The sequence below is a fragment of the Cervus canadensis genome, chromosome 32, assembly GCF_019320065.1.
Source record: "Cervus canadensis isolate Bull #8, Minnesota chromosome 32, ASM1932006v1, whole genome shotgun sequence".
NCBI classification, from domain to species: Eukaryota; Metazoa; Chordata; class Mammalia; order Artiodactyla; family Cervidae; genus Cervus; species Cervus canadensis.
Genome location: NC_057417.1, coordinates 20,985,661 through 21,012,873, shown reverse-complemented (window position 1 = coordinate 21,012,873; position 27,213 = coordinate 20,985,661). Strand labels below are relative to the sequence as shown.

At 52.9% G+C, this 27,213-nt stretch overlaps 3 protein-coding genes across 9 annotated transcripts in view; 2 read left to right on the top strand and 1 right to left on the bottom strand.

Moving 5' to 3' along the window:
* Positions 1-9,735: 9,735 nt before the first annotated feature.
* VKORC1 (vitamin K epoxide reductase complex subunit 1) lies at positions 9,736-11,777 on the top strand. Its single transcript, XM_043454732.1, has 3 exons — positions 9,736-9,971; positions 10,777-10,886; positions 11,340-11,777. Exons 1-3 carry the CDS (start codon positions 9,799-9,801, stop codon positions 11,546-11,548), a joined length of 492 nt encoding a protein of 163 aa, XP_043310667.1. The 5' UTR covers positions 9,736-9,798; the 3' UTR covers positions 11,549-11,777.
* A 128-nt stretch (positions 11,778-11,905) lies between these two features.
* PRSS53 (serine protease 53) lies at positions 11,906-18,940 on the top strand. 4 transcript variants are annotated; one of them, XM_043454725.1, is made up of 11 exons: positions 11,906-13,887; positions 14,835-14,855; positions 14,962-15,124; positions 15,439-15,704; positions 15,843-15,997; positions 16,157-16,376; positions 17,169-17,319; positions 17,404-17,648; positions 17,735-17,874; positions 18,176-18,274; positions 18,661-18,940. In XM_043454725.1, the coding sequence occupies exons 1-11, from the start codon at positions 13,830-13,832 to the stop codon at positions 18,835-18,837; spliced, it is 1,695 nt and encodes a 564-aa protein (XP_043310660.1). In that variant the 5' UTR covers positions 11,906-13,829; the 3' UTR covers positions 18,838-18,940. The 4 variants fall into 4 exon arrangements, with proteins under 4 accessions (XP_043310660.1, XP_043310659.1, XP_043310661.1 ...); XM_043454724.1 differs by having other exon boundaries at positions 18,574-18,940; XM_043454726.1 differs by having other exon boundaries at positions 18,064-18,274.
* The window catches only part of ZNF646 (zinc finger protein 646), a 28,029-nt gene continuing 19,664 nt past the window's right edge, over positions 18,849-27,213 (bottom strand). For all 4 annotated transcript variants that reach the window (XM_043454721.1, XM_043454720.1, XM_043454722.1 and 1 more), the window contains exons 2-3: positions 20,804-26,214; positions 18,849-19,458 (exon numbers count right to left, since the gene is read on the bottom strand). In XM_043454721.1, coding sequence (XP_043310656.1) covers positions 19,337-19,458; positions 20,804-26,132 — 5,451 coding nt within the window. In that variant the 5' untranslated portion in view covers positions 26,133-26,214 and the 3' untranslated portion in view covers positions 18,849-19,336. The remainder of the gene's footprint in view (positions 19,459-20,803; positions 26,215-27,213) is intronic.

Below are 27,213 nucleotides of genomic sequence, written 5' to 3'. Positions count from 1 at the left end.
TCCTCATTTTTCACAGGACGGAATAGAGGCCCGGAAAGATTAAACGGGAGATTTCCCTGATGATCAGTGGTTAAGACTACTTGCTCCAGATGCATGGGGCCCAAGTTCAATCCCTGGTCGGGGAAAGAGATCCCACATGCCAGCAAGGAAGATTCCACCGTGCCCTGCTGGGGTCCAGCCTCGGCAGGATCCAGGGGATACCCTCAGGATGAACGGCGTCGGCAAGAGAGAGAGAGAAGACATGTGAGACCAGCCTTGATAGGGCCAAGTCTGAGAGGGAGAGAGAGAGAAAGAGAAAGAGAGAGAGAGAGAGAGAGAGTGACCAGACGGGGGGTGCAGCAGAGTCTGGCAGAGTCTGGCCGTGCTTTATTTTTTACCGTGGCTTTTATACCCTAAATTAGTACATTTCCAAGGGGAAGATAGTTTAACATTACATCAGCTTGTTCTTCACGAAACCAGGGTGTTTTCTGCATACTTCTTTGTTTATGAGGGTCTTGTACATTATCTTCTGGCCTTGGGGCCTATTAACATTTTATGCAAGTCAGGTGAATGTAAACCTATTTTCTGTATCTATGGTGACCTTAACTGAAAGGTAGCAGTCTTATAGGGCAACAGTACAGAGTAGAAGTATAACCTTGTTAACACAAAAATTAATCCTTCTGCAGAAGTTGTCAGTTGTGTTTATCTAAGAAGTTTACCCCAGACTGACTCTGCGACTTTGGTGAGGCAGCCTCTGCCTAGCACTCCTGGCTGACAATTAACAACCATCTCATTGTTACCACACTAGGACTAAGCTCTTATTTCTCTAGATCTTTAACTATATTAACAATGGTTTCTATAACACAACCTTAGCACATTAAAAGCAAAAACACAGCAAGCAAATGTTAACCCAATAGCTACTTTTAGAATAATTTTTCTTGTGTTTTCTAATAGGGCTTCCTCACTCCCCGAAGGGCTCTATGTCTGTTAGGGCCGTTATATGATCAGGTTCTTTATGTTATTTTATGATTAGGGTATTATAAGCAATCATGCATATTAGTACCAAGGGCATAAATGATTTGCCAAACAAACTAAAATACCAGCAAAGGAGTTTAAATTAAAATACTCCTTTCACCCCGGATAATCTCATAAAATACCACCACCTGGGAAACTTATTGATTAAAGTTCTAAATTGATTCTTTTTTGGGAAGAGATCAGGGAAGGCCTTCTGCCTGTGTCACAGAAATTAGGGAGTAGTCTATTGAGGCAGGCATCAGAAAGACAGATATCGTCTTTAAGATGAGCGCCGGGGGCAGCTTTTCGAAATTCCTGAAAACCTGATCTGCCTGGCCTTTCAGGCTTTCTCCTCGTGACCTTGTCATGGGTGGGATCTCGTGAGCTGGCCTTTTCAAAACCCCTGAAAACCTGATCCGCCTTGCCCGTCAGGTTTTCTCCCTCGTGACCTTGTCATGGGTGGGATCTCGTGTGCCGGCTCCCGGCAGTGCCCCAACTAAAACCCGGTGCAGCCAAATAAATTTTTTAAAAAGAGATTAAATAACTTTCCCCCTTCTTCCTCTCTGTCCTCACCTCCCATTACACTGGCCCACCCATTTTCCCCTAAACATACTTAGGCACATTCCACCTCTCATGAGCTGTTCCCTCTGTTTAGAACACCCTTCCCCTCCACATAGCTTACTCTTTCACCTCCTCTAAGCTTTTGCTCAAATGTCAGTTGAACAAAGCCCAACTTGATAATCCGATTTAAAATTGCAATCGCCCCCATTCCCCTCTAGTTAGTATGGCTTCCTAGGTGGGGCTAGTGGTAAAGAGCCTGCCTGCCAATGCAGGAGACCTAAGAGATGTGGGTTTGATCCCTGGGTCGGGAAGATCCCTTGGAGAAGGAAATGACAACCCACACCAGTATTCTTACCTGGAAAATCCCATGGACAGAGGGGCCTGGCGGACTACAGTCTATAAAGTCCCACAGAGTCGGACACGACTGAGCAACTTAGCAGGAGTAGCAGCCATTCCCCTCACACTGCTTTACTCAGTTATTTATTTATTTGGCCGGACTTCAAGGTTTTGGGGCTCTTAGTGCTGGGACCAGGGACTGAACCCTGACCCCTTTCAGTGAAAAATGCTGAGTTCTAAACACTGGACTGCCTGGGAATTTCTTCTGCTCTACGCTTTATTTCATCCATAGCATTTATCACCAACAACATATTATATGAATTTCCTATATTAATTACTCAATTTTTTCCCTAAAATGTAAGACCAATGTATGAATATTTGCCTGCTATACTGATTTATCTTGTGCTCCTAACACAGTCTCCGGTACGTAACAGGTTCTCAATAAACACTTGTTAAATCAATGAAAGAAATATTGGGCTTTCTTCTCTGAGCTGATGAGAGGCAGAGTGACAAAGCTACTGAAGAAGAAATTCATAGGGCCTGGACTCCATCTCAGGTCTGTCCGTGCTGGTCGTGCTAGGCCGCCTCTCCAGTGGACTCTGAACTCTGTGCTTAGCGCCTGTGCAAATGACAATGGAAGGATAAGACCCCCTCTGGGCAGGGGTCTTGAAGATCCTAAGAGAAAACAGACACTAATCACCCCTACTTCATGTTAAAGCCTGGCTGAAACACTACATCTTTATTTTATTTTATTTTTATTTTTAGAGGATCACTTTGATTGTTACATGGAGAATGTATGTTGGGGTGAGGGACCAGAGACTACTACATTTATGTAGGTAGGAGCTGATGATAGTTTGGGTCAAGGTAGTGGTCTGCATAAATTCCCGGGAGTGCGGATGCCTCTGCTTCGCAGCGCTCTCCTGGCAGGGCACAGGGAAGCAGCAGGTGGCCATGCGCTCGGTTTGCTCCTGGACTGGCTCCCCTGTGATTACTTCTCCGTGTCACCTTCAGTGTGGAAGCCTCCTCAGCTTTCCTCTAAGCTGAGGTTCACCTCTCTGAAAGAGGAGCTTGGGCATTGCTGACCTATGTTGATCTCTGCAAAAGCAAGATGCATTTTCTCCTGAGGTCTGTGGCAGTCAGCTCCCAAATGAAGCTTATTTAATAAAGGAATTAGTTCCAATTGAAAAAAAAAAAAAAATTCCCGGGAGTGAGAGAGACGTCAGGAGGAGTGGTTTGGGTGGATTGGGCAGGGGGGCATGGTTAAAATGGGAAACCCTAGAGAAGAGCCAGATTTGGAGAAGGTAAAGAGCTCAGTTTGCTTTTTGTAAACCATTCAGATTTTATGTATCTTTTTAAACTAATTTTTATTGGAGTATAATTGCTTTACAATGTCGTTAGTTTCTACTATACAGCAAAGTAAATCAGCTATAGGTATACATACATCTCCTCTTTTGGGGATTTCCTTCCCATTTAGGTCACCATAGAGTACTGAATAGAATTCCCTGAGCTATACAGTAGGTTTTCATTAATTATCTATGTTATGTGCATGAGTGCTCAGTCGTGTCCAACTCTTTGTGACCCCATGGACTGCAGTCCATCAGTCATCTCTCCGTGGGATTTCCCAGGCAAGAATACTGGAGTGGGTTGCCATTTCCTCCTCCAGCAGATCTTCCCAACTCAGGGATCAAACTAGGATCTCCCATGTCTCCTGCATTGCAGGCGGGTTCTTTACCACTGAGCCAGCTGGGACTCTATTTTATACACAGTATCAGTAGTGTGGGGCTTCCCTTGTGGCTCAGTTGGTAAAGAATCTATCTGCAATGCTGGAGACCTGGGTTCGATCTCTGGATCGGGAAGATCCCCTGGAGAAGGAAATGGCAACCCACTCCAGTAGTCTTGCCTGGAGAATTCCGTGGACAGAGGAGCTGGGCAGGCTATAGTCCATGGGATCGCAAAGAGTCGGACACGACTGTGCGACTAACTTTCACTTTTTCATCAGTAGTGTATACAGTCAATCCCCAAGTCCCAATTCTTCCCACCACACCCCCTTTCCCCTCTTGGTGTTCATATGTTTATTCTCTATATCTATGTCTCTATTTTTGTTTTTATGTGTGGGTGGGGGTGGTTGTTGGAGTTTTTTGAGTTGTGCTGTCTTCATGATGGCACATGGGCTTTTTGTTACACTGACTTCTGTTGCAGGGTTCGGGCTCTCTAATTGAGGCATTAGGGCTTAGTTACCCCACAGCATGTGGAATCTTAGTTCCCTGACTAGGGATCAACCTGGGTCCCCTACCTTGGAAGACAGATTCTTAAACTCTAAACCACTATATCTGCTTTGCAAATAAGATCATCTATACCATTTTCTAGTTTCCACACATATGCGTTAATAAATGATATGTTTTACTCTTTCTGACTTACTTCACTCTGTAAGACAGTCTCTGGATCCATCCATGTCTCCACAAATGACCCAATATCATTTCTTTTTATAGCTGACTAACATAGGAGCTCAGTTTTGAGTGTGTTGCATTGCATCTGATTGACCTGTGAGAATATCCAGATGGTGAGGTCCTAGAAGTCCTAGAAGCCTATGGGCTTTGGAGCCCAGGAGCAAGATCTGGGCTCAGACAGAGCTCAGAAGCTGTAATCTGTATGGAGTAAGAGAAAACGTGGGTGGGAAAAAAAAGTTGCCTCATGTGGCAGTTTGTATTTCCCAAAGATGCTGCACCCCACATGCCCACATGAACTTCTCTTTTTTAAAAAATTAATTAATTATATATTTATGGCTGCACTGGGTCTTCACTACTGCGCACGGGCTTTCTCCAGGTGAGGTGAGCGGGGGCTACTCTTTGTTTCCGTGTTCTGGCTTCTCGTTGCTGTGGCTTCTCTTGTTGCAGAGTACGGGCTCTAGGGTGTGTGGGCTTCAGTGGTTGCAGCATGTGGATTGCAGAGCTCAGGCTCAGTAGTTGTGGTGCCTGCGCTTAGTTGCCCCATGGTATGTGGAATCTTCCCAGACCAGGGATCAAACCTGTGTCCCTGGCATTGGCAGGTGGATTCCTATCTACTTGCATCACCAGGAAAGTCCCTGAACTTCTTAGTTTATGATTTTGACACTTCTCCTATCAAGAGGTGAAGTTCTGGTTTCCTTCCCATTGGTTCTAAGCAGATTTGTGATTACAATGGAAGGGATACTAAATGATGATGTATTAAGCTAGATCATAAAAGATGATACAGGTTCTACTTGGTTCCCTGGAGAACCTTTCCTGGGGACCTGAGTCGTCACATAAACAATCTGATTGCCCTGTATTTTTTAATTATTTATTTTTTTGTAGTTATTATTTTGGCCATGTAGGACCCTAGTTCCCCAACCAGAGATCGAACCCATGCCCCCTGCATTGGAAGCACAGAGTCCTAACCATTGGACTACCACAGGAGTCCCTGATTGCCTTGTATTAATTATCTGTTGTTGTATGACAGATTACCCTCACAATATAGCAGTTCAAAACAATAAATATTTATTATCTTACACGGTTTCTTTGGGTCAGGAATCTCGGAGAAGCTGAGTTAGCTGGTTCCGGTTCAGGGTTGCTTATGTAGTTGTGGTCAAGACATTGCCCAGTGGTCCGGTGGTCAGGCACCGCGCTTTCGCTGGCAAGGACTTAGTTTCAATCCCTGGTCAGGGTACTAAGACCTCAAAAGCTGCATGGTATGGACATAAAAAAAAAAAAAAAATGTTGCCTGAAACTACAGTCATACGAAGTCTTGACTAATGCTGGAGACTCCACTTCCAGGGTGGCTGTCTTGCATGCCTGGCAAGTTAGTGCGGGGTGTTAATAGGAAGTCTCAGTTTCTCACGAAGAGGACCCCTCCCTCGGGCTGCTTGGGTGTCTTCATAACATGGCAGCTGACTTCACCCAGAGTCAATGATCTAAGAGGGAGCAAAATGGAAGCCACAATATGCTAATGACAGCCTCCAGAGTCATAAACCATCATATCTTCATTATCCCATTGGGCCAGGTCAGCCCTATTTAGGGTGGGAAGAAATTACACAACATTATGTATACCAGGAGGTGGAAATCCTGGAAGACAGTTTTGGAAACTGGTTGCTGTGGCCTGGACCTGCCATGCTGTGAGGAAGCCCAAACTAGCCCCTGTGGAGGTGTGGCTACATGCATTCACGGAGAGTCCCTGAGGCGACACGAAGGGGAAGGGGCGTAATTCTTCAGGGGCTCCGTGCTAAAGAATCCCCCTGCCAGTGCAGGGAACACGGGCCAGGAAGATGGATCCCACATGCCGCAGAGCAACTAAGCCCTTGCACCAGAACTACTCAGCCTGTGTTCTAGAGCCCTCGCATCACAATTACTGAAGCCTGTGAGCCTAGAGCCCATGCAACAAGAGAAGCCGCCATGAGAACCCCTCACACTGCAACTAGAGAGTGTAGGGTATAGTTCGGGCGAGGCAGAAAAGGAAAGACGACCTCAACAGAAGTAGGTTACCTTTATTCAGGCAAGGAGGGGCGACAGACGGCCTAATGACCAGGCTGAGCTCCGAGACGGATCAGGGAGGCTTCATACTTATAGGGAGGTTTGTGCAAGCGATAAGGGAAATGTCAATCAGGCGGGATATTTTGAGTATTCTTTTGTTGAGATGACATTTGTAGTTGGGCAGGGGGTGATAAGTCTTCTGGGCGGGTGTAGAGGGTGGAAGGTTTCCAGACAGGGGGTGATAAGTCCCAGATAGATGCAACCGGCCTGGAGCATCAGGGTGGAACTAAAGTTATGCTCTGTTTTCTCTGAAGTTAGATGATTCAGCAAGGGGCCTTTGAGACTGTTGTTCTCTTTTCTAGGCCCAAAAGACTCCTTCAGAGGGTAGCCTCCATTTGCCGCAACTAGATGGAAAGCCCACACGCAGTAACAAAGACCCAGCACAGCCAAAAACAAAGAAGAGAGAGAGAAGTCAAGTTATCAGCCTCCCATTGCTCCAATATTAGTCATCATCTGACTGCAGTTATGTGAACCAGTACTGCCAAGGCAAAATTCTCATATCAAATTCCTAACCCTTAAAAACTGAGAGAAACCCTGGAGAAGGAAATGGCAACCCACTCCAGTATTCTTGCCTAGAGAACCCCATTGACAAAAGGGCCTGGGGGTCTATGATCCATGGGGTCACAACTTAGTGACTACACCACAACAACCATAACAACAAACACACAATCAGGCAGATTATGATTCAGGGAAATACCTTTACATGAAAATGTGGCATAAAATGGAGAATGAAGAGACCTAGCAATGTGGAATGTAGAGTTTTGTAAGAAATTAAAATGTGAGTATAGAATAATAGTTGTTAATATTCAAACAATAAAGTCCATGGCTAAAGGAAAAAAAAAAAACTGAGAGAAAATAAAAAGGTTGTTTTTTCTTCAGTCATTATTTTTGTGGTAATTTGTTGAACAGCATTAAGCCCTCAATGAGTCCTAACTTCCTGTATTTATATCCTTCTGGAGTCTCTTCCCACATTGAACAGAGCTGACCTGACCCAATAAGATAAATGACAACATGTGACTTTCAAGGCTGAGTCATAAAGATACTGTGGTTTCTACCTTACTCCCTCTTAGATCACTCATTTGGGAAGAAGTCAGCCATGAATAATAGGAACACGCCAGAAAAATGTGGAAAGAGCTGAGAAACTGGCCTAAGTCATAGTGTTCTGTACTAGATTCCTGTTGCTGCTGTAACAAATTACCACACACTTAGTAGCTTAAAACTACATGAACTTATTATCTTACAGTCCTGGAGTTCAGGAGTCTGGCATGGGTCTCATTGAGCTAAAATCAGGATGGCAATAGTTCCTTTCTGGGGAAGTCCCTGCAGGACCAGTGATTAGGACTCTGCCAGTGGTTAGGACTCTGCACTTCCACTTTGGGAGCAGGGGTTTGGTCCCTGGTTAGGGAACTAGGATCCTGCAAGCCATATTGTGAAGCCAAAAAAAAAAAAAAGAAAAAAAACTTCCTCTCTGCAGGCTCTAGGGGAGAATCCATTTCTTTAATTTTTCCTGCTACTAGAGACCACCCACATTCCCTAGCTCACTACCCCTTTCCTCCATCTTCAAGGCCAGCAACATCGCATCTCTTTTTGCTTTTCTTCAGTAATCACACCTCCTTCTGATTCTTCTGCTGCTCTCACTTTTAAGGACCCTTGTGATGACATTGGACCCATAGGATAATCTGTTTTAAAATCAGCAGATTAGTAGCCTTCATTCCATCTGCATCCTTAATTCCCATTTGCCATGTAAACTAACATGTCCACAAGTCCCAGGAATTAGGGCACTGACATCTTTGGGAGCCTGGAGAAGGGACTAGCAACCCATTCCAGTATTCTTGCCTGGAGAATTCCATGGACAGAAGAGCCTGAAGAGCTACAGTCAATGGGATCACATAGAGTCAGACATGATCGAGTAACTAATACACACACCACACACACACACACACACACACACACACACACACACATATCTTTAAGAGCCATTATTCCACTGACCACATTGTCTGAAAGAGAAGTGGTCCTGAGAAGCAACAGCCAGGGAGGGAGGAGGGCGGTTTAGAAGAGTGAAATATAACAAAAGCCAGAGGAAGACAGGGTTCCCAGGAAGGATTAATATTGTTGGGAAGTCAAGCATGATAAGAACTGAAAAATATTCGTTGAATTTAGCTTCCTGATGATACCAGTTATCAGGGGAGTACTGAGGGCAGGAGCTAGTTTATGTTGTGTTGGGCAGCAAGGAAGATGGAAGGAAGTAAAGGCTAAGAGTGTAAAATCTTCTGAAAAAAAAAAAACACACCAAAAACTTGTTGTAAAGGGGTATTTATTGCAGCTTCTAAAATGGGGGGAAGTTTCAATGCAAATGGAAGGAAAGGGAGGTATAGGTGAGGGGTGGGTGTGTGTGTGTGTGCGCGCGCGCGCTCAGTCGTGTCCAACTCTTTGCGACCTGTAGCCTGGTAGGCTCCTCTATCCTATGGAATTTTCCAGGTAATGATACTGGAACAGGCTGCCATTTCCTACTCCAGAGGATCTTCCCGACCCAGGGATGGAATCCGCGTCTTTTGCACCTCCTGCATCTGCAGGCAGATTGTTTACCACTGCGCCACCCGGAAAGCCTATCCCGGGTGAGATGGCTCGTCAATAAACGCTGTGTGTGAAAGGGAGAGGTCAGCTAGCCCATCAAAGGGTTCGAATGGAGGGACTGTTGGGTTGATCTGGGCTCAGGTTTCGCCAGGTGGCGCCACAATAGAACAGAGGTTAGGATACTGTCCAGGATATGGCGAAGCTGAAGGAGCTGGGAATATAGGAGAGAGACGTAGAGATCGGCCAGCAGGAGGCGCTGGTGCAGCAGGAGGGAATGGCTGGGCAAACTAGGCGGATTGGAGGCTATACTGTCTTGAGATGATTTTAGCGAAAACGCTTGGTTCTTGATCAGATCGCAGTATGCCCTGGATTCCCTGATCCGCTGGTCTCTAGTTCCAGGATTCTCCAAAGTTAAAACAGGGCTTGGACTAGAGTAAACGCTATATATTGTTAGCCCGATTAATATTATTTGTCAAACTCCGGAGATTCCATTACCCTTGAGGCACTGCAGCCGCCCGTACTACAATTCCCATCATGCCTGGCAGGCCGTCAAATCCATAAATACCCAGGTCCCTTAATCGGTTTTCCAGTCCCAGCATTCCTCAACTGTTTTCCTACCGCGGCAGCACGCTTGCCAAATCATAGGAACAACCAATTAAATCAGGGAGTGCGAGAGCAGCAGGCCAATCGTTCAGTTAGAGGGGCGGGAGCGGGCGAGGTCAAATCTGGCCCCGCCCCTGCCCCGTGGCCGGTTCGTTTCCGGCTGAGGCTTCGGGCGGGACCAGAAGACATGGGTACTACCTGGCGGAGTCCGGGGTGGGTGCGGCTCGCGCTCTGCCTCGCGGGCTTAGTGCTATCTCTCTACGCGCTGCACGTGAAGGCGGCGCGCGCCCGGGACCGGGATTACCGCGCGCTCTGCGACGTGGGCACCGCCATCAGCTGTTCGCGCGTCTTCTCCTCCAGGTGCACGGAGAGTGGAGGGCTTGGGGGACCGCTGCTCGTAAGAGCGGTGCATGGGGTCCAGGTGTGCATGGCAGCCAGGCTGCCAGATCAATCGGGGGTTGGGGTTCCCGAGGAGCGGACGCGCGGGACCAGGCTGCTCAAGGGAGCGTTGCCTGGAGAAACGAGTGTGTCCAAGATAGGAGTGTGGAGCTAAGGGGGCAGATAGTGCTGGGGACTGGGATTATTCGAGGGGATGCATGTGAATCCTGATGACAAGGAATAACAGTGACCGGGCAGGACACAGGGAGATGGGGTCGAGTGTGGGAACTGATTATGGTCTTAAGGATGGGCGTGCCTGGCGACTAGGTGGCCAGGTCTGGTTATGCTTGAGGATACAGAGTTTGTGGGATGACCTGAGACAGAAGACGGGGGAGGGTGGCGGGGGCACTGGAGATTTAGGGGTCCAAGGCAGAGAGATTCTGTCCTGGTTTCCCAGTCTCTGGTAACTCTGTAGAATAAGATGAAGGGTTATACGCACCTTACCATCATAGGATTTATTGAAAGTCTAGGATGAAAAGAAGAGCCTATGGGACAGCCATGGCCAGGCCTGATCTGGGGATGGGGGAGGATGGGGCAGTGACATGGAATCCTGCCTTGGCCAAAGAAAGGCTATGCTCGGAGGTCACTGACCCTTGGACTCATGTAGGGGTTGGGGGGAGGGTGAGATGGGGAAGGACAGCCCAGCTGGCTTCTTGGAAACAACCCTCCCAGGATAGGGCTCAGGGCACTGGGTTGACACTCCTAACTTAGGCCCCCCCCGCACCAGGTGGGGCCGTGGCTTCGGACTGGTGGAACATGTGCTGGGCAAAGACAGTGTCCTCAATCAATCCAACAGCATATTTGGTTGCATCTTCTACACACTGCAGTTGTTGTTAGGTGAGTGGCCTTACCCTCTCGTGACAGTCCCCTTCCCCTCTTGGCCAGCCCAGCCTGAACTCTTGCAGTCTTGGTGACCCAGATGGCCAACTAAATGCGCATCACTGAGCACCAAGGAGGTGGGAACTTACAGGAGTCTTTACTGTCAGAACCAGAGGGCCCTTAGAGACTTCCCAGGAGCCCGGTTTACTAGAACAGACTCCTTTCTGGGGGAAACCCAAGGGTTGCTGTCTCTCATCTCATGTAGAGCTCAGCAGGAAAATTCACTGTTTGGTCCCAGGGATCATTGAACACATAGGAGAACCAGGGTCTTGGTGGGGCCTGTCTGAGCTGCTCATTTTAGAGGCTCTTTCCCCAGTAGCCCCTGCTGTCTGGGTGGCACCATGGAGTCATGGCATGTTCTAGTAGTGGCCAGTTCCCAAAGGCTACGTCTGCCCCTTTTCTGCCTTACAGGTTGCCTGCAGAGCCGCTGGGCATCTGTTCTACTGAAGTTGAGTTCCTTGGTGTCTCTAGCTGGTTCTGTGTACCTGGCCTGGATCCTGTTCTTCGTGCTCTACGATTTCTGCATTGTTTGCATTACTACTTATGCCATCAATGTGGGCCTGATGGTGCTCAGTTTCCGGGAGGTCCAGGGACCCCAGAGCAAGGTCAAGGAGCACTGAGCCCTCACCCCAAGCCAGAGTGACCTTTGCCCAAGAAGGCCACATCTGGGTTCTTGGAAGAGTCTGCAAGTTGCCCCCACCATACTCCCCACACAGGACAATGGACCAAACATGTCACATTGTTTCCTCCACCTTAGTGCCTCTGTTTCTGTTCCCAATGGCTGATTTCCAAAGCTCCTGCTGTTGCTCAAGGAGGGAAGGTTCAGAGCAATAAAATTTTTTAAATAAATTGGCCAAATCTGAGCCATCTGTCTGCCAGGGACCTTAGTGTTGGGCTTCCCCTGATCTTTCCTCCTCTGGGACTGGAAGATATGAGTCAGAGGGAGAGTGGAGGGCCTGCCTGGGAAGGGTGGTTAGTCCCTTCTCCAGTATGTGGAGTCAGCAAAACCTGGGGTGCCATCAGCCCCCACCCCCAGGAAACAGGCTGGTAGTCTTCTGTGCCTGCTACCCACAGAAGACAGGCCTCATCTTCTGGGGCAGCCAGGTATGTGCTTGCAAGGGCGAGCTGACTTTCTGGTTCTGTGCAGACGTGCCTGGAAGTTCTTCCTGTAGTCTAACCTTAACCCCTCCAGCTGCCTTATCTACCACTAGAAGCCAGTCTTGATAGCCCTGGAAGGAAAGGGACAGGCTGTGTTTTTGTTTTGTTTTTCCTAATGTATCCTAAGTACTTATCCACATGCAAAGCACTGTTTAAGAACATGCCATCTGTCAACTCATTTAATCCCTATAGCAATTGTATGAGGTAGGTATTATTACAGTCATCCCTTGGTATCCATAGGAGATTGGTTCCAAGACCCACCCCACTTCCCAAACCAAAATCCAAGGATGCTCAAGTTCCTTATAGTAAATGGCGTAGGGAATTCCCCGGCGGTCAGTGATTAGGACTCCAGGCCTTCACTGCTGTGGGCCAGGGTTCAATCTCTATAGTCAGGGAACTAATTAAGATCCAAGAAGCCATACAGTACACCAAAAAAATAAATAAAATGGTGTAGTATTTGCACATAACATATACACATCTTCCCATATACTTTAAGATATACTTTTAAGTCATTTCTAGATTACTTATAACATCTAATATAATGTAAATAGTTGTAAATACAATGTAAATGCTAGATAACTAGTTACTGGTAAGCAGTACACTCAAGTTCTGTTCTTTGGAAATTTCTGGATTTTTTTTTTTTTTTTGATCTGCATTCAGTCGACTCTGCAGATGTGGAACCTGTGGATACAGAGAGCTGACTGTATGTCTTGAGGAGGAGACTTGAGGTTCAGAGAGGCTAAGTAATTTGCCTAAGATCACACAGCTAGTTTGGGGGAGGGGTTAGGAAGCCCTCAGGATTTGAATCTACCAGGTCCATATTAGCTCCAGTGTCTGTTTTTAACCCAAGCCACAGCTGCCTCTGAGTTGGAGCCACGGTTCCTAAAGAGTCTGGGCTGGTCTGAGTTAGAAGTCAGAGAGAAAAAGGATTCACCCTGAGTATTTTTGCCTCCTGATTGAGTTTTCCAAAATCCAAGGATGCTCAAGCCCCTTAAATGTTCTAGGGAATTCCCTGGTGGTTCAGTGGTTAGGACTCCACACCTTCACTGCCGTGGGCCAGGGTTCGATCCCCTGGTTGGAGAGCTAAGACCCCACAAGCTGCACAACGCAGTCAAAAAATAAAAATAAAATGGTGGGGGAGGTGGGCCCCACATAACCCTTGTTTCCCAGGAAGGTCTTGAGGCAGAAGGCATTGCAGAAAGGCATTGCAATTTGCTAGCTTCAGCCAGCAAGAAGCAGAGAGCCTGACCTCTTGATACCCAGTCCAGCACATGCTGCCTCTGAAGCAAGATGGGAGAAGGTATGTGAAACCCACTTGGATCCAGGCCTAGGAGAGAGGTGGGAAAGGCCTGCCTACTGTGCTCTTCACCTGTACCAGCTCCCCTGCTGGGAGCAAGTTCACTCTGCCAGGCTGCGGTAAAGGCATTTTTACATCCAACAGCTCTGAGCTTTTCAGACAAGGCAGGAGGAGCTAACTGTCCAAAATCATTCACGTGTTAGGGGGATCTGGGATGTGAACCCAGGCAGCAAGACCACGGCTGAGGCCCAGGGAGAGGTGGTGAATAGCCCAGGGTCACACAGCCACAGCCCCAGAGCTAGAAACTGCTGGCCCCCTTCCAGCCCAGCAAAAGCAATGACACCTGACTCCTAGCAAATTGGGGGTGGAGCAGAGGTGGAGCTAGGGAGACCCAGGTGGCCTCTCTTGAGAACCAGAGCACAGGCGGCAGATTGACCTGGAGCAGCATGAAGCAGAGCTGGGGACTGAAGCTGTTCATCCTGGGAGCCGTGGTCCACATAGAGGGTGAGTCACCCGGGTTTGGGTGGGGGGGTTACAGTGATGGTTTGGGGGCTGTCCTCTGCCGGAGCAGCCCCTGAAGCTGGGTGTGTGGGAGGGAGCCTGCCTGGGGGGGTGACAGTCAGCCTGTGGCAACGTAACTATGTCCGGGTGTGTGTGTAGGGGGGACACGTATGCGGCCGCCTGTGTCCAAATGGGTGTGATTTCCTTGGACTGGATTATAATCTGTGTCTGCAGGAACTGTCATTATGCCTGTGTGTGTACCCTGTGCCCTCGTTGGCCTCTCTCCTTCCACAATAGCTTTAGGCAAGTTTTGGGGCCCTTTGGTCTCAGCCTCCCTGTCTTTACATACATCCCATCTCTCCCATGTTCAATGGGTGTGTTTGTGTGTGCCTGTGATGGGGAAAGAGGCAGGGCAGGGGACCCTTTGGTAGCGTCTCTTTCTAGAAAGACGGGGGAGGCCAAGTCGTCAGAAGAGGGGTGGGGTGAGTCTCAACTCCTGACGCCCTCCGCAACTTGGACATGACGCAGGCCTCTAATCCTTCCTCTTAGGCCTCCACAGCCCAGGGCACAATTAAGCTAATGCTCTCCACAGGCACAGGCTGCTCCCTGACTCAGCGGTAGGGGCAGGAGTTGGGGGTTCTGAAGCCTGGAGGAGGGTTGGCCTGGTCCCAAGCTGAACCCCAGGCCCTGCCACTCAATGCCCAGGAGTGCTGAGCACAGCACTGGGAGAGGAGAATTAATGACTGAGTGTACACTCTGAATAGCTTCCAATAAAAGCTGTTTCTTGACCTCATATAAATATTTTCATTCTGGGAGGGGCCGGTGTGGTAGCCACAGATGGAGTCATAGCAAGGACCCCAGGCCAGTCCCCCCAAAACCTGTCCCCTCCACCAAGGCTGGGCTGGGCAGGTCCCCTCCCCCAAGGCTCACCTGCGTCTTTCTCTTCCCAGGTCTTCAAGCAGCTCAGCGTGGTAAGTTCTGGGGCTGTGGGGCCTGGGCCTTACTTGGGTCTGGGTCGTGCTGGGGGTGAGGGCAAGCCAGGGGCCTGCTGTCAGCCTGATTCATGTCTCTCCACAGCATGCGGGCAGCGAGGCCCTGGTCCCCCTGAGCCTCAGGAGGGCAACACGGTGCCTGGCGAGTGGCCATGGCAGGCCAGCGTGAGGAGGCAGGGCATCCACGTCTGCAGCGGGTCCCTGGTGGCAGACAGCTGGGTCCTCACTGCAGCCCACTGCTTTGAAAAGTGAGTCATGGCTGCAGTTAAAAGATTTCTGGCTTTGGGGTGGGTGATTTGTCCCCAAGCCCTGCAAGACTGAGCCCTGCCCCTAGAGTAACAACCTACCATTTAAAATGTGCCACATGCCGGGAACACACTATCAGATTAATGTCAAACTTTCGTGGTAGAAGTCTTACAAATGTGACAGCCGAGGTTGGGAGGATGGCCCTTGTGCAAAGCCACAGTTTGGGCCATCTGTCACCTCCTTGTGCTATCTCCTATGGTGTCATTGTCTCTGTTGGCACTCAACGTTTGGGTCTTATCCCCTCTCCCCCTTCCAGGGAGGCAATGACAGAACTGAACGCCTGGTCAGTTGTCCTTGGTTCTCTGCAGCACGAAGGTCTGAGCCCAGGGGCTGAGGAGGTGGGGGTAACAGCTCTGCAGCTGCCCAGGGCTTACAACCACTACAGCCAGGGCTCAGACCTGGCCCTGCTCCGGCTCGCCCACCCCGTGGCCCACACACCTCTCTGCTTGCCCCGACCTGCCCATCGCTTCCCCTTTGGGACTTCCTGCTGGGCCACTGGCTGGGATCAGGACACCAATGATGGTAAGTGCTGGCCTGAAGCCCAGAGAGGTACTTGGCTTGCCCAAGGTCACACAGCCTCAGCTGCTAACTATTCCCATTCCCCATCTCCCTTGCTCCTCTGGGCCCAGACTTTGGCCCCAACCCCCTCTCTTTTGCCAGCTCCCAGGACCCTACGGAATCTGCGCCTGCGTCTAATCAGCCGCCCCACGTGTAACTGTCTCTACAACCGCCTACACCAGCGGTCACTGGCCAGTCCGGCCAGGCCCGGGATGCTGTGTGGGGGTCCCCAGCCTGGGATGCAGGGGCCCTGTCAGGTCTGAAGGGGAGGATAGGGGAAGGGAAAAAAAAGAGGAGGGGGCCTGCCATAGGCTGGACACTCAATCCACAGGGATGGGTGGAAGGGTGGCCCACAGCAGGTGTCTACCCAGGGCTGGGGCTCAGATGTCTGTCTCTGACAACACTGCCCATTTCAGGGAGATTCCGGGGGTCCTGTGCTGTGCCGCGAACCCGATGGACACTGGGTTCAAGCTGGGATCATCAGTTTTGCATCAAGCTGTGCCCGGGAAGACACTCCTGTGCTGCTGACCAATATGGCTGCTCACAGCTCCTGGCTGCAGGCTCGAGCTCAGGAGGCAGCCTTCCTAACCCAGAACCCGGAGACCCCGGAGATCAGTGATGAGGACAGCTGTGTAGGTATGAGCAGCGGGTGTCAGGAGTGGGATGTGGGGGAGCCTCCCCCTGGGCTGCATGAGGACTTCTGGGCAGCAGCAGGTGGGAGCCACAGTGGAATAAATTTCAGTTCAGAATAGAAAACTGATTAACGAGGCATCCACACACTGCCACGGGGTAACAAGGGGATTTAAAGGACCCTTTCAGACCAGGATGGGAACAGCTCCATTTATGTCTGAGAGACTTAGACACTTCAGAACTTTATGCATTTGGGTTCAGGTAAGAAGAGGAATTTCTGGTACCTGGCTGAAGGTCTGGGGGGTAAGATGCAAATTTCCAAGCAGAGACTCCACAAGATTGGAGAGGGCAGGGTTCCCACTCAGTAGGGCGTGAATTCTGGCGTTAAGTGACTAACATGCAAATAGCATGCAAAATAATTCCTGGGATGGAAGCTCTATCTTGATGGGAAGAGAAGCATCAGTGAGCCAGGAGTTCTGGGGCCATTCCAAGCCCAGAGGGGTGCAGACAGGCGGGGTAGAGGAATGATGAGCGGGCCACTCCCATAATGCTGGACCATCAGGGTTAAAAGCTTAGACCCTGGGTTTTGAATCCCAAGTTGGCTACTTGCCTGTGGTTACTGAGCTAGAAAGTCACTAAAACTCTGGAATGTTGGTTACTTCAGTAGAGAAAATAACAAAGATTCAGCTTAAAAGGATAATGTAAGGATATTCGATAGCACACAGGAAGCTCTTAGCGCAGGGCCTGGCATGCAGTGAGTGCTTAGAGAAGGCAGATGATGTAATGCATCTGTTTCAGCCTGTGGATCTCTGAGGAGAGAAGGCCCTCAGGCGGGAGCTCCCTCCCCGTGGCCCTGGGACGCTAGGCTGAAGCACCAAGGGAAGCTAGCTTGCGGTGGAGCCCTGGTGTCAGAGGAGGTGGTGCTGACTGCGGCCCACTGCTTCATTGGGTGAGCCCTGACTCCCTCGCCCTTGTGCCCCAACCTCTGACGGTGGCTCTGCCACCCAGTGCTGTCACTGCTGTCCTTGCACAGGCGCCAGACCCCAGAGGAATGGACAGTAGGCCTGGGGGTCGGCCCAGAGGAGTCGGGCCTGAAGCAAGTCATCCTGCATGGGGCATATACCCACCCGGAGGGGGGCTATGACGTGGCCCTCCTGCTGTTGGCCCAGCCTGTAACCCTGGGCCCCAGCCTGCGGCCCCTCTGCCTGCCCTATTCGGACCACCGCCTGCCTGATGGGGAACGTGGCTGGGTCCTAGGGCTGGCCCGCCAAGGAGCAGGTGTGTGGACAGGAGAGGGCACCCAGCAGCTGGGCATGCAGCCTGGAGGCTGAGGTAGCAGCTGGGTCTTCTCCCTTACCCTGCAGACACCAGCTCCCCTCAGACAGTGCCTGTGACCCTCCTGGGGCCCAGGGCCTGTAGCCGCCTGCATGGAGCCCTCGGGAGCAATAGCATTCTGCCGGGGATGGTGTGTACCAGTGTTGTGGGCGAGCCGCCCGGCTGTGAGGTGAGCCCCACTCCCCTAACGTCACCCCACAGGCCCCTCGCCCTCCCACTCACAGCCTGACCTCTCACCTGTAACCTTTCTGCCAACTGACTCCCAAAGAGCCAGACCCCCAGCCCCGGCCCCTCCTGCCCCATGCAGCCGCCTAGGAAGAAGTCACAAAGCAGAGTCCCCTGACCTGACCCCTTTCAGGGCCTGTCGGGGGCACCGCTGGTGCACGAAGTGAGGGGCACATGGTTCCTGGCTGGGCTGCACAGCTTCGGAGATGCCTGCCAAGGCCCCGCAAGACCTGCTGTCTTTGCAGCGCTCCCCACCTACGAGAACTGGGTCAGCAGTTTGGACTGGCAGGTCTACTTCGCTGAGGAGCCTGAGCCCGAGCCCAGAAGCTGCGCGGCTAACACAAGTACGTGGCCGTGGGGCCTCCTGCCAACACCTGCCTCCGCAGACCCCTTCTCTGCCGGCCTGGGGCCGTCTGTCCCCAGCCACCTCCAGCTGCGGCGGGTGGAGCCGTGGACGGAGTCATGGGGATTCAAGTACTAGCTCTTGTCATTGACTGGTTAGGAGCACACCTCTCAACCTGTGCAGCCCTCACTTTTCTCATCTGTCATAGGGGCTCAGGGGCACCTCCTTCCTCTTCCTTTGAGGGAGGGAGGGAAGCTGTGAGCTCGAGGCCAACCCCACCCTCCTTCCTCTCCCTGACAGGCCAGCCAGCCAACTGCTGACAGGTGGCTCTGGGACGCTGCAGTCACAGCAAGGCAACTCCCACAAAATTGCTTCTCTCCCATCCAGCCCCCTGCCTTTCCCAGGCAGGTCCGACAGCGCAAAGGGCTCTGGGAAGGAACCTGCCCTGAAAGCTCCACCCTGAAGGACAGGGAGATGTCGCCCGTGGATGCCCCCCACCCCGCTCTGCAGTCCAACACAGGCGTCCCAAGCTTTTCCTATTCTTCATCCCTTCAGATCCAATGACACCAGCCAAGTACTTTGAAAATTTCTTTTTTGGGGGGAGCAATTTTCCTGTTTTTTTAAACTTAAATAAATTGTTACAAAATAGACTTTAGAAAATAAGTTACAAATTGTAGTAAAAGGCTCCCCATCCACAGGCAACATTTCCACCTGTGGGGGTGCTCTCTGAATCTGCCTCTCCCTGGTGTTGCAATCTGGCTGGTAAGGGTGGCCCAGCATCGTGGCCAAGCCGGGCACTGGATTTCTTGGTGGGGCTGGTCATAGGAAAGAACCTGGTGACAAAAGCTGGGGCAAAGGAGGTCCCTCAAGGACAGGACAGAAGGAACATCTCACCCCCTCCTTGGGAAAGAAGCCAGATCTGGGTCCTCTTCGAAGGAGAGGAGAAAAGAGCTGGGGACGCCCAAACTACTCCTGAGCAAAACAAGATCAAGCCTTTCCCTGCAACTCGCCCTGCACCCACCCACCCCCCCGCCCCATATTCTGATCTTTGGAGACTGGAACTTCAGAGGGAGAAGCTGAGGTCTGCAGGCCACTGGGGTGAAGGGTCCAGGAGTGGGGCCGTGGGGGTGGGTGGAGGAGGCAATGACAAGTCCCCTCTGCCCGCCGCTGGTGCCTTTGGGGTTCCTGGGGAGAGAGAGAGGAGGTGACTGAGGGGGCAAACCCCACACAGCATGTACCCTGCTCCCTACCCCGAAGGCCATACCCCACAGTCCTGTATGCGAATTCCCAATTATTTTCCCAGACCTGGCTAATTAGCTCCTTGCTCATTCCCTTGGGGGCCACAAAAAAATCTTTTATTCTAGTATGTGCTGCCGAAGCGAGCACATGAAATCTTTTAAAAGCACACTGTCAGCACTCTCAGGGGAATCTCACCGCTGTCCCCTCCTACCCTGATGATCCCTGGTCAAGGGGATCATCCACTCTCTCAGGGACACCCATGCACTAGATGGAAGGGATCTTGGGATAAGGGCTACAGGCTCCTAGAGGAGGTGGAGAGTGAGCCTGTGACTGGCAGAGACAACCGACCCTCCCATTCCTCCACAAGTCTGGGCGGAGGTGACTTTCCATGAAGATTCCCCTGATAAAGGACGGGAGATAGAGGCTAATGACTGTTGTTGCCACAGCTGGGCCTGGCTTCAAAGAAACAATTATCTGTGACTCAGTCCTCCAGTTAAAGGTGTGCTGGCGGGGACGGGGGTGTGCAGGTGGAAAGGGTGGTTTGGTTGGATCCCAAAAAGGAAATGCACAGCACAGAGAGAAGGATGAATAAAGGGAAGAAGAGACGCGGACCAACATGGGTGGGCAAGGGCCAAGGGTCTAGTTTCCAAGAAAAGAGGAGGGGGAGCAGAAACAAGATATGGGGAAAGAGGGACAGGGTGCTGAGTGCCAACAAGTGACCTGGTTTCCCAGAACAAGTCAGCATGGAAGCCACAAAGCAGTCCAGTCCAGGGGTGCCTCCTATGCCCCGTTCCTCATTCCCGGGATCCTGGCCTACTCTAAGAAAGAGCAGAACTGAGACTATCTTTTTCTCCGGAAATCATTACTTAACTGGCTGGATCACAAGGGTTTCCAGAGGTATTTATAGTAGCCAGATGGTAGCTGGCTACCAGTCCTCCCCAGAGAGAAAGACCATTTCTCTTTGGTTCTGACACAGCCAGAGGCTGTGAGCCCTAGCACACAGGGGAGCCCTAGCAGCTGCCTTGGCTCTGACCCTGCCACCCCTGCACTGAACCAACCCACGATGCTCCCTACTTACCTGACTCATGTGGTCAGATCTCAGCCGCTCTAAAGGCAGCATCCTCAACCTAGCTTTCTCCCTATCCCAGCCTGGGCCGCCTCCTGGAGTCCCCATGATCCTCTCACTCCTTGCTTTCCTGCCCACCACGGGGCCAGTGTTTACCCTCCACTGTGTGCCCACCTCCTCCAAGACCCTTCGGCCCTCTGCCCAAGCCTGTTGGTGCCCCCGTACCAGAGCTGGCCACTGTCCACTCTTCCTGGTGCTGCTGTTCATGCTGCAGGAAGCTGATGCGACGGCGGAAATGGCGGGGACAGTGGGGGCAGGAGAAGGGCCCCTCTCGGGGCGCGTGGACCCGCCCGTGGCCCTCCAGCCGGGCCGCTGTCCGAAAGGCCTTGCCACAGATGCTGCAGCGATGGCGCTTGGGGTCCGTGTGGGTCCTGCCATGGTTCTTAAGGGACAGCAGGTTGGGAAGAAGTTTGGGACAGAGGGAGCAGGGGTAGAGTCCTGTAGTGTGAGCCTTCTGGTGGTTCAACAGGCTCCCGGCATGGCGGTAGGAACGCCCACACTGGGCACAGCGGAAGGGCCGCTCCTCGTGCTCAGCCACCGCGGACTCGACACCCTGGCCTCCATTAGCTCTCCCCACATTCTCACCTGGGGCCGTGGGGAGTTCTGATGGGGCTTTCCCTTGACCAGGGAATTCCACCTCCTCCTCCTGAGCCCCCACTTTGGGACTTCTGGCCTCCACCTGGGGTGACACCTGACTGAGGCCCCTGGTATGAGTCTGCAGGTGGCTGGCGAGTTCATGGTGGGACTCAAAGGCCTTGCCACAATCAGGGCAGGAGAAGGTCTGGGCAGCTATGTGGTTGCGGCTGTGGCTCTTAGGGGCCTCAGGATTCAAGAACTCCTTGGAGCAGAGCAGGCAATAGTGACGGTCAGTCTTGTGGGTGCTGTGGTGGTTCAAGGGGCCCTCTGACTGGCTGGAGATCTTGCCACAATGGCTGCAGGAAAAGGAGTGGCTCTCTGGCTGGGGCTGAGGGCCACAGTCTCCACTGTCCCAGCTGTCCACTGGAGTCAGACTAGGTCCATTGGGCTGGGTGTTGCCAAGGGGACAAGGACTTCTGGGGACATTGTCCCCTGGCTCGTCTTCTGGCTTGGTCAGTACATGGCGCCCAGGAACCCAATCTCCATCATGATTCTCCGGTCCCTGGTCTCCTCGCCACCCATCTGCTTCCCCCATGCCCCAGGATGCTGGCTCTGTGGCTTCTAAACCCGCTGCCCTGATGGGGCTCTGTCTTGGCTCTGCTTGCCTTGTGGCTCCATCCTCCAGCTGAGGTCCCGACTCAGTACCACCCGATCTGTCCTCCAGTCCCTGGTTGTCAGCCAGGTTCCCCTGACCACCCTCTGTGCCGTCTGGGCCTCCTTGACCACCTCTCGTCTCTTCCTCGTGCTCTCGCAGGTGCCGTTCCAGGGACCCCCGGCCAGGGAAGCCCCGACCGCAGAGGGCACAGCGCACAGCTACCCGCCGGGACAGCCCGGCCCGCCGCCGCCGGCTCTCCGAGTGCAGCCTCTGGTGGTCCCTCAGGGCCATGCGGTTGGAGTAGGTCTTGGGGCAGGTGGGACAGCTGTACTGGCCTGTCTCATGGCTGCGCCGGTGGTTCAGGAGGCTGCCCGCGTGACGGTAGGTCCGCCCGCACTGCCCGCAGCGAAAGGGCCGATCTTCCCGGGACAGCTTGTGGGAGCCACCACCCCCACCACGCTCCAGGTGAACCCGCTGGTGGCTGGCCAGCTGCTTCCGCAGGCGGAAGGCCTTCCCGCACTCAGCACAGCGGAAACGCCGGGGATCGGCGTGGATGCGCCGGTGGTTCTTGAGGGACATGAGATTGGAGAAGCCTTTGGAGCAGGCCTGGCAGCCAAAGTGGCCGGTCTGGTGGCTCTGCCGGTGATTGATGAGGCTGCCGGCGTGCTTGTAGGAGCGGCCGCACACCTCGCAGCTGAAGGGCCGCTCAGAGCTGGCTTCTGTCTGGCAGCCCTTCTCTGCCGTCTCCAACCTCGGCTCCATCTCCTCCCCCTTCACAGTCGTCTCCTCCCAGGCCTCTTCTTTCACTCTTGCCCCCTCCTCCAGGGGCTCGACTTTAAGTTCTTTCTGGAACCTCTCCACTTCAGCCTGCTCGAGGCCCTCTTCTGCCAGAGTTTGGGCTTCACTGTTGCTTTTTGCCTCTGGGACGGGCCCCACCTGGGGCTCTGAGCCTTTGCAGCGTGGGTGGTTTCGCAGGTGATTGCGGTAGGCAGCCAGGTTGGGGTAGCAGCGGGAGCAGACAGGGCAGACGAATTCCCCAGTCTGGTGGATCTTGCGGTGGTTCACCAGGCTGCCCCCATGCCGATAGGTCTTGCCACACTGGTTGCAGCGGAAGGGGCGGGGCTGGGTCTCCAGAGAACTTTCCTCACCCTGCCGGCAAAGGCTGTCAGCAAGCGTGTCACCTACACCCTCACCCGGCTTTGTGTCCCCACCCTCTGCAGGGAGAGAGGTCACCGTGCCCTCAAAGACACCATCTGCCACCACCACCGTGGCATCACCTGACTCTGCTGGGTGATGCATGAGACTGGGAACCTCATCAGTGGTGTTCCCGGAATTCCGGCTTTGGTGGTGACGCTCCAGGCTCCCCAGGTCATCGTAGGTCTGACCGCAGCAGCCACAAATATGGCCATACCCAGCGCCGTCCAGCGCTTCCACCTCCCGCTGCAGCTGATTCAGCAGCTCGGCTTCTGAGAGCTGCAGTGGGGGGCTGTGGGTGGAGATTGCCCCTGCAGCTCCTTCCTCCTCCCCCTCCTCTTCCGAGCCCTCAGTCACGCCAGAGTCATGAGCCTGGCGCCGGTGAAGCCTGTAGCCAGCCCGCCCAGGGAAGATCATGCCACAGAGGCAACAGAGGAAAGGCTGGGTTGAGACGGCCTCCCCGGGCCCGTGGTTCTGGAAGTGGCTGCGAAGGGCAGGCAGGGAGTCAAATTCCTTTGGGCAGAGGGAGCACTGATAGATGCCCGGTGGGTGGCAGGGCCGGTGGCTCAGCAGGCCGGTGGCATGGGGGAAAGAATGTCCACAGTCAGAACACGTGTGGGAGACTTCAGCCGGCCAGCCCACAGAGCTGGCAGCGCGGGAAGGGGAGCTGGGCTGGCCAGGGGCTGGTTTCTGGTCTTCCTCCACCCCAGGGAGGCCATCGCAGAAGCGAGTTCCATTGCTTTCCTCAGTGCCTGGGATGTCCACGTTGTCAAGGAAACAGGCCTCCATCCTTTCCAGTCCTTCCTCGGCACCTCGGCTCTCTTTATCACCCTGGAAACAGGCCTCATTCCTCTCAAGCCCACAGTTGTCCCTTTCGGCTGCAGCCTGCAAACAGCCCCCACTGCTTTCCATGTTGCCTTTGGCTCCACTCGGACTTGCCCTGGAAGAGTCTCGGGGACAGCCCAGGCCCACACTGTCCACTGGTTCCGGGGCCCAGTTCCCATCTGATGGGGGTTTGGCTTCTCCCCCACCGCCGGCACTGCCAGCCCGCCTCCGGTGCCGCCTGCTCCGTCGTCGACTGTGGCGACGCAAGTGGTTCTTCATGGCAGCCATGGTGTGGAAATGTTTGGCACAGGCCCCACAACTAAAGTCTCCCGTTTGGTGGGTCTGCCGGTGGTTGATAAGGCTGCCTGAGTGGCGATAGCTCTTGCCACAGTCTCGGCAAGCAAATACCCGAGGAGGCGACTCTCTGGCCTCGGTCCTGCTCTGTGCCCCTTCCCCGTGGGTCCGGCTGTGATGTTCAAGGCTCTCAGAGTCTTCAAAGAGCATCCCACACATGCTACATATCTGTGGTGCGGTCCGATCTGCTGCTGGGGGGACAGCAGGGGCCCCCTCTTCATGTTTGCACCCAGGCCCTTGATCGGAAAGTAGAGCTGTCTCTGGCCCCACTGGGTCAGGTGGGACCTCCACCTTGAGGTGGCTGGGGGGACCCTCAGCCCCTGGGCCCGTGCTGCGGCGAGCAGCCTTGCAGTGTACCCGCACGTGGTTGCGCAGGGCCATGAGGTTGGGGTACTTGCGGGGACAGAGAGAGCACTGATACTCTCCTGTCCGATGGCTGTGGCGGTGGTTCACTAGGCTCCCCCGGTGCCGGTAAGCCCGACCACACTCATTGCATTTATAGGGGCGGTGGTCTAAGGTGGTGGTGGGGGCCTCTGCTTCTTTGCGGGTGGACTCAGCCAGAGGCAGGGGAGCTGGCAGCACTGATGGCTGCCCATCCTCTCCGGCTCCTTGCCGGGGCCTGTGATGAGCCCGCACATGGTTTTTGAGGGCAGCTGCATTGAACAGCTGCTTCGAACAGATGGAGCAGGGGTAGACACCTGTCTGGTGGCTCTTGCGATGGTTGATGAGGCTCCCAGCATGGCGGTAGGTACGGCCACAGTCTCCACAGCGGAAAGGCCGGTACTCCTCCAGGCCGATGTCTTCCAGCTCCCCAGATGTGCTCAGCTCCCCTGAGCCATTCAGCATCTGTGTCCCAGGGAGCTGGTCCTGGCTGCTCTCATCTGTGTGTCCATTGGTGGTAGGCATCCCTTTCTCTTCCCACGGCTGCTCCTGACTTTCACCCTCATGGGACTGCTGGTGTTCCAGCAGCTCTCGGGGGAGCCGGAAGGCACGGGGGCAGTGGGGACACTGGTAAGGCCGATACTGGGCATGGAGTCTGGAGTGATTCTTCAAAGCCATGAGATTAGAGAACTCCTTGAAGCAGATGGCACAAGGGTAGATGCCCAGGGTGTGGCTCTGGCGGTGGTTGGTAAGGCTCCCAGCATGCTTGTACGTCTTGCCACACTGACTGCACTTGTACCGCCGCTCCTCCTCAGCAGGAGCGGACTGGGTGGGCTCCTGGCCCCCGGTAAAATTCACTACTGATTCAGCCAGATACTGTTCCAAATTGCTAAGGAGACTGCTGGCTGGGGTGGGAAGTGGAGTGTCTCTGGCAGAGTTGGTGGTGGGACCCCAGCCCTCTACACCCTCCTCAGGGTCAGGCTGACTCTCCCAGCCTTCTCTTTGTCTGGTGGGTGGATCTTCCCATGTGCCCAGAGCTGCCCTAGGGTCTGGCCCAGACTCACAACCAGATGTCTCTTCAATATGTTTTTTCTGATTTTCCCAGCCTTCCCCAGGGTCAAGCCTCTGGGCCCAGGAGTCAGTGGACACTGTCTCCCCCTGGAGACGTGGAGTGGCTTCCTTGGGGCGGGGAGGCCTGCGCCTCCGACGGCCTTCAGGAGCATGAGTCCTCATGTGGCTCTTGAGCGCCATGGGGTTGGTGAAGTCCTTGCCACAGGTGGTACAGGGGAAAAGGCCAGTCTCGTGGGTCCTGCGGTGATTGACCAGGCTCCCTGGGTGACGATAGCCCCGCCCACACTGCTGACAGCGGTAGGGCCGAGGGATGCTGTCGGCCTCGCTGCCCTGGCTGGAAGATGGATGGAGCAGTTCTCGGTGCCGTAACAGTTCTGGGAGGCTAGGAAAGTGGCGCTGACAGTCAGAGCAGCTGAGTGAGGTGGGCGTGTCCTCCATGGGGCAGTGTGGCAGAAATCTGGAGGTTCAGGAAGAGCAGGCAAATGGCAGCAGCATCTTCCTCTGATGGAGGGTCCAAGGCCTAGGAAAAGGGGGCAGTGGTCAGAAGGAAGGCTTGAATTAACTTTGCCTCTTGATTTTATGAGCAACAAGTTCACCAGAGGTCACAGTTACCCCCAAGTAGCAATGCCCAGGGACCTGCTCTCTACTAGATCTATTCTGGAAATACCATTTAAAATTTCTCTGAATACAGGCTCCCCAAATATGGAAACTCTCCTAGGCCTAAGTCATGTCTAGAAGTACATATAAGGAAACTAACATCTAAAGGACCGCATCCCATCTCTAATCACAAACATACTATCCTGTCTTCAGATCAAGTCCCAAAAATCTTACTGTCCCTAACCCTCTGCTCTCTATAATTTTGAAACAAACAACCTATCTTACGTGACATCTTAAAAGGAAACTTGTACCTCTCCTAGGACCTTCAATAAGATAAGTCCAATCCTCCATCTTTCACTCCTCAGCTAAATACAGTAGCTTAGAGGCACTGAAAGGGGCTTCCCTGGTGGCTCAGACAGTAAAGAATCTGCCTGCAATGCAGGAGACCCAGGTTCAATTCCTAGGTCAGGAAGATCCCTGGAGAAGAGAATGGCAACCCACTCCAGTATTCCTGCCTGAAGAATCCCATGCAGAGAAGCATGGTTGGCTACCGTCCGTGGAGTCACAAAGTCGGACAAAACTGAGCAACTCTCATAGAGACGCACTGAAAAAGCAGCCTTTCTCCAATAGACAGCCTAGGACCTGAGAGGTGAGGTTAGAGGCCTCCTACAGGGAAAAGGGCTGATTTGTTCCCCCTTCTGCCCTATTCCTTTCAGGGTCACAAAATCTCCTTTCTGAAAGACTCTCTTGGGTTCCCCGGATTCCAAACCATCTTCCTTCTTGGAAATTCCATCTCCTTTCTGGTACTTCGCCCCTTACCTTTTTCTTTCCCATTATTCATCACTTTTCTCCCTCCATCTCTTCTCGTTTTTCCCTCTACCTTCTCTCCTAATATTGATGACAACAGCCACCCGTGCTACCT

Excerpts from the sequence above, each read along its gene's own strand:
- VKORC1 (XM_043454732.1), top strand. The coding sequence starts at position 9,799 with ATGGGTACTACCTGGCGGAGTCCGGGGTGGGTGCGGCTCGCGCTCTGC. Across the intron at positions 9,972-10,776 it reads TCGCGCGTCTTCTCCTCCAG|GTGGGGCCGTGGCTTCGGAC; the intron begins GTGCACGGAGAG and ends CCCCCGCACCAG. Across the intron at positions 10,887-11,339 it reads CACACTGCAGTTGTTGTTAG|GTTGCCTGCAGAGCCGCTGG; the intron begins GTGAGTGGCCTT and ends TCTGCCTTACAG.
- PRSS53 (XM_043454724.1), top strand. The coding sequence starts at position 13,830 with ATGAAGCAGAGCTGGGGACTGAAGCTGTTCATCCTGGGAGCCGTGGTC. Across the intron at positions 15,998-16,156 it reads GGATGCAGGGGCCCTGTCAG|GGAGATTCCGGGGGTCCTGT; the intron begins GTCTGAAGGGGA and ends TGCCCATTTCAG. Across the intron at positions 17,649-17,734 it reads GCTGGCCCGCCAAGGAGCAG|ACACCAGCTCCCCTCAGACA; the intron begins GTGTGTGGACAG and ends CTTACCCTGCAG.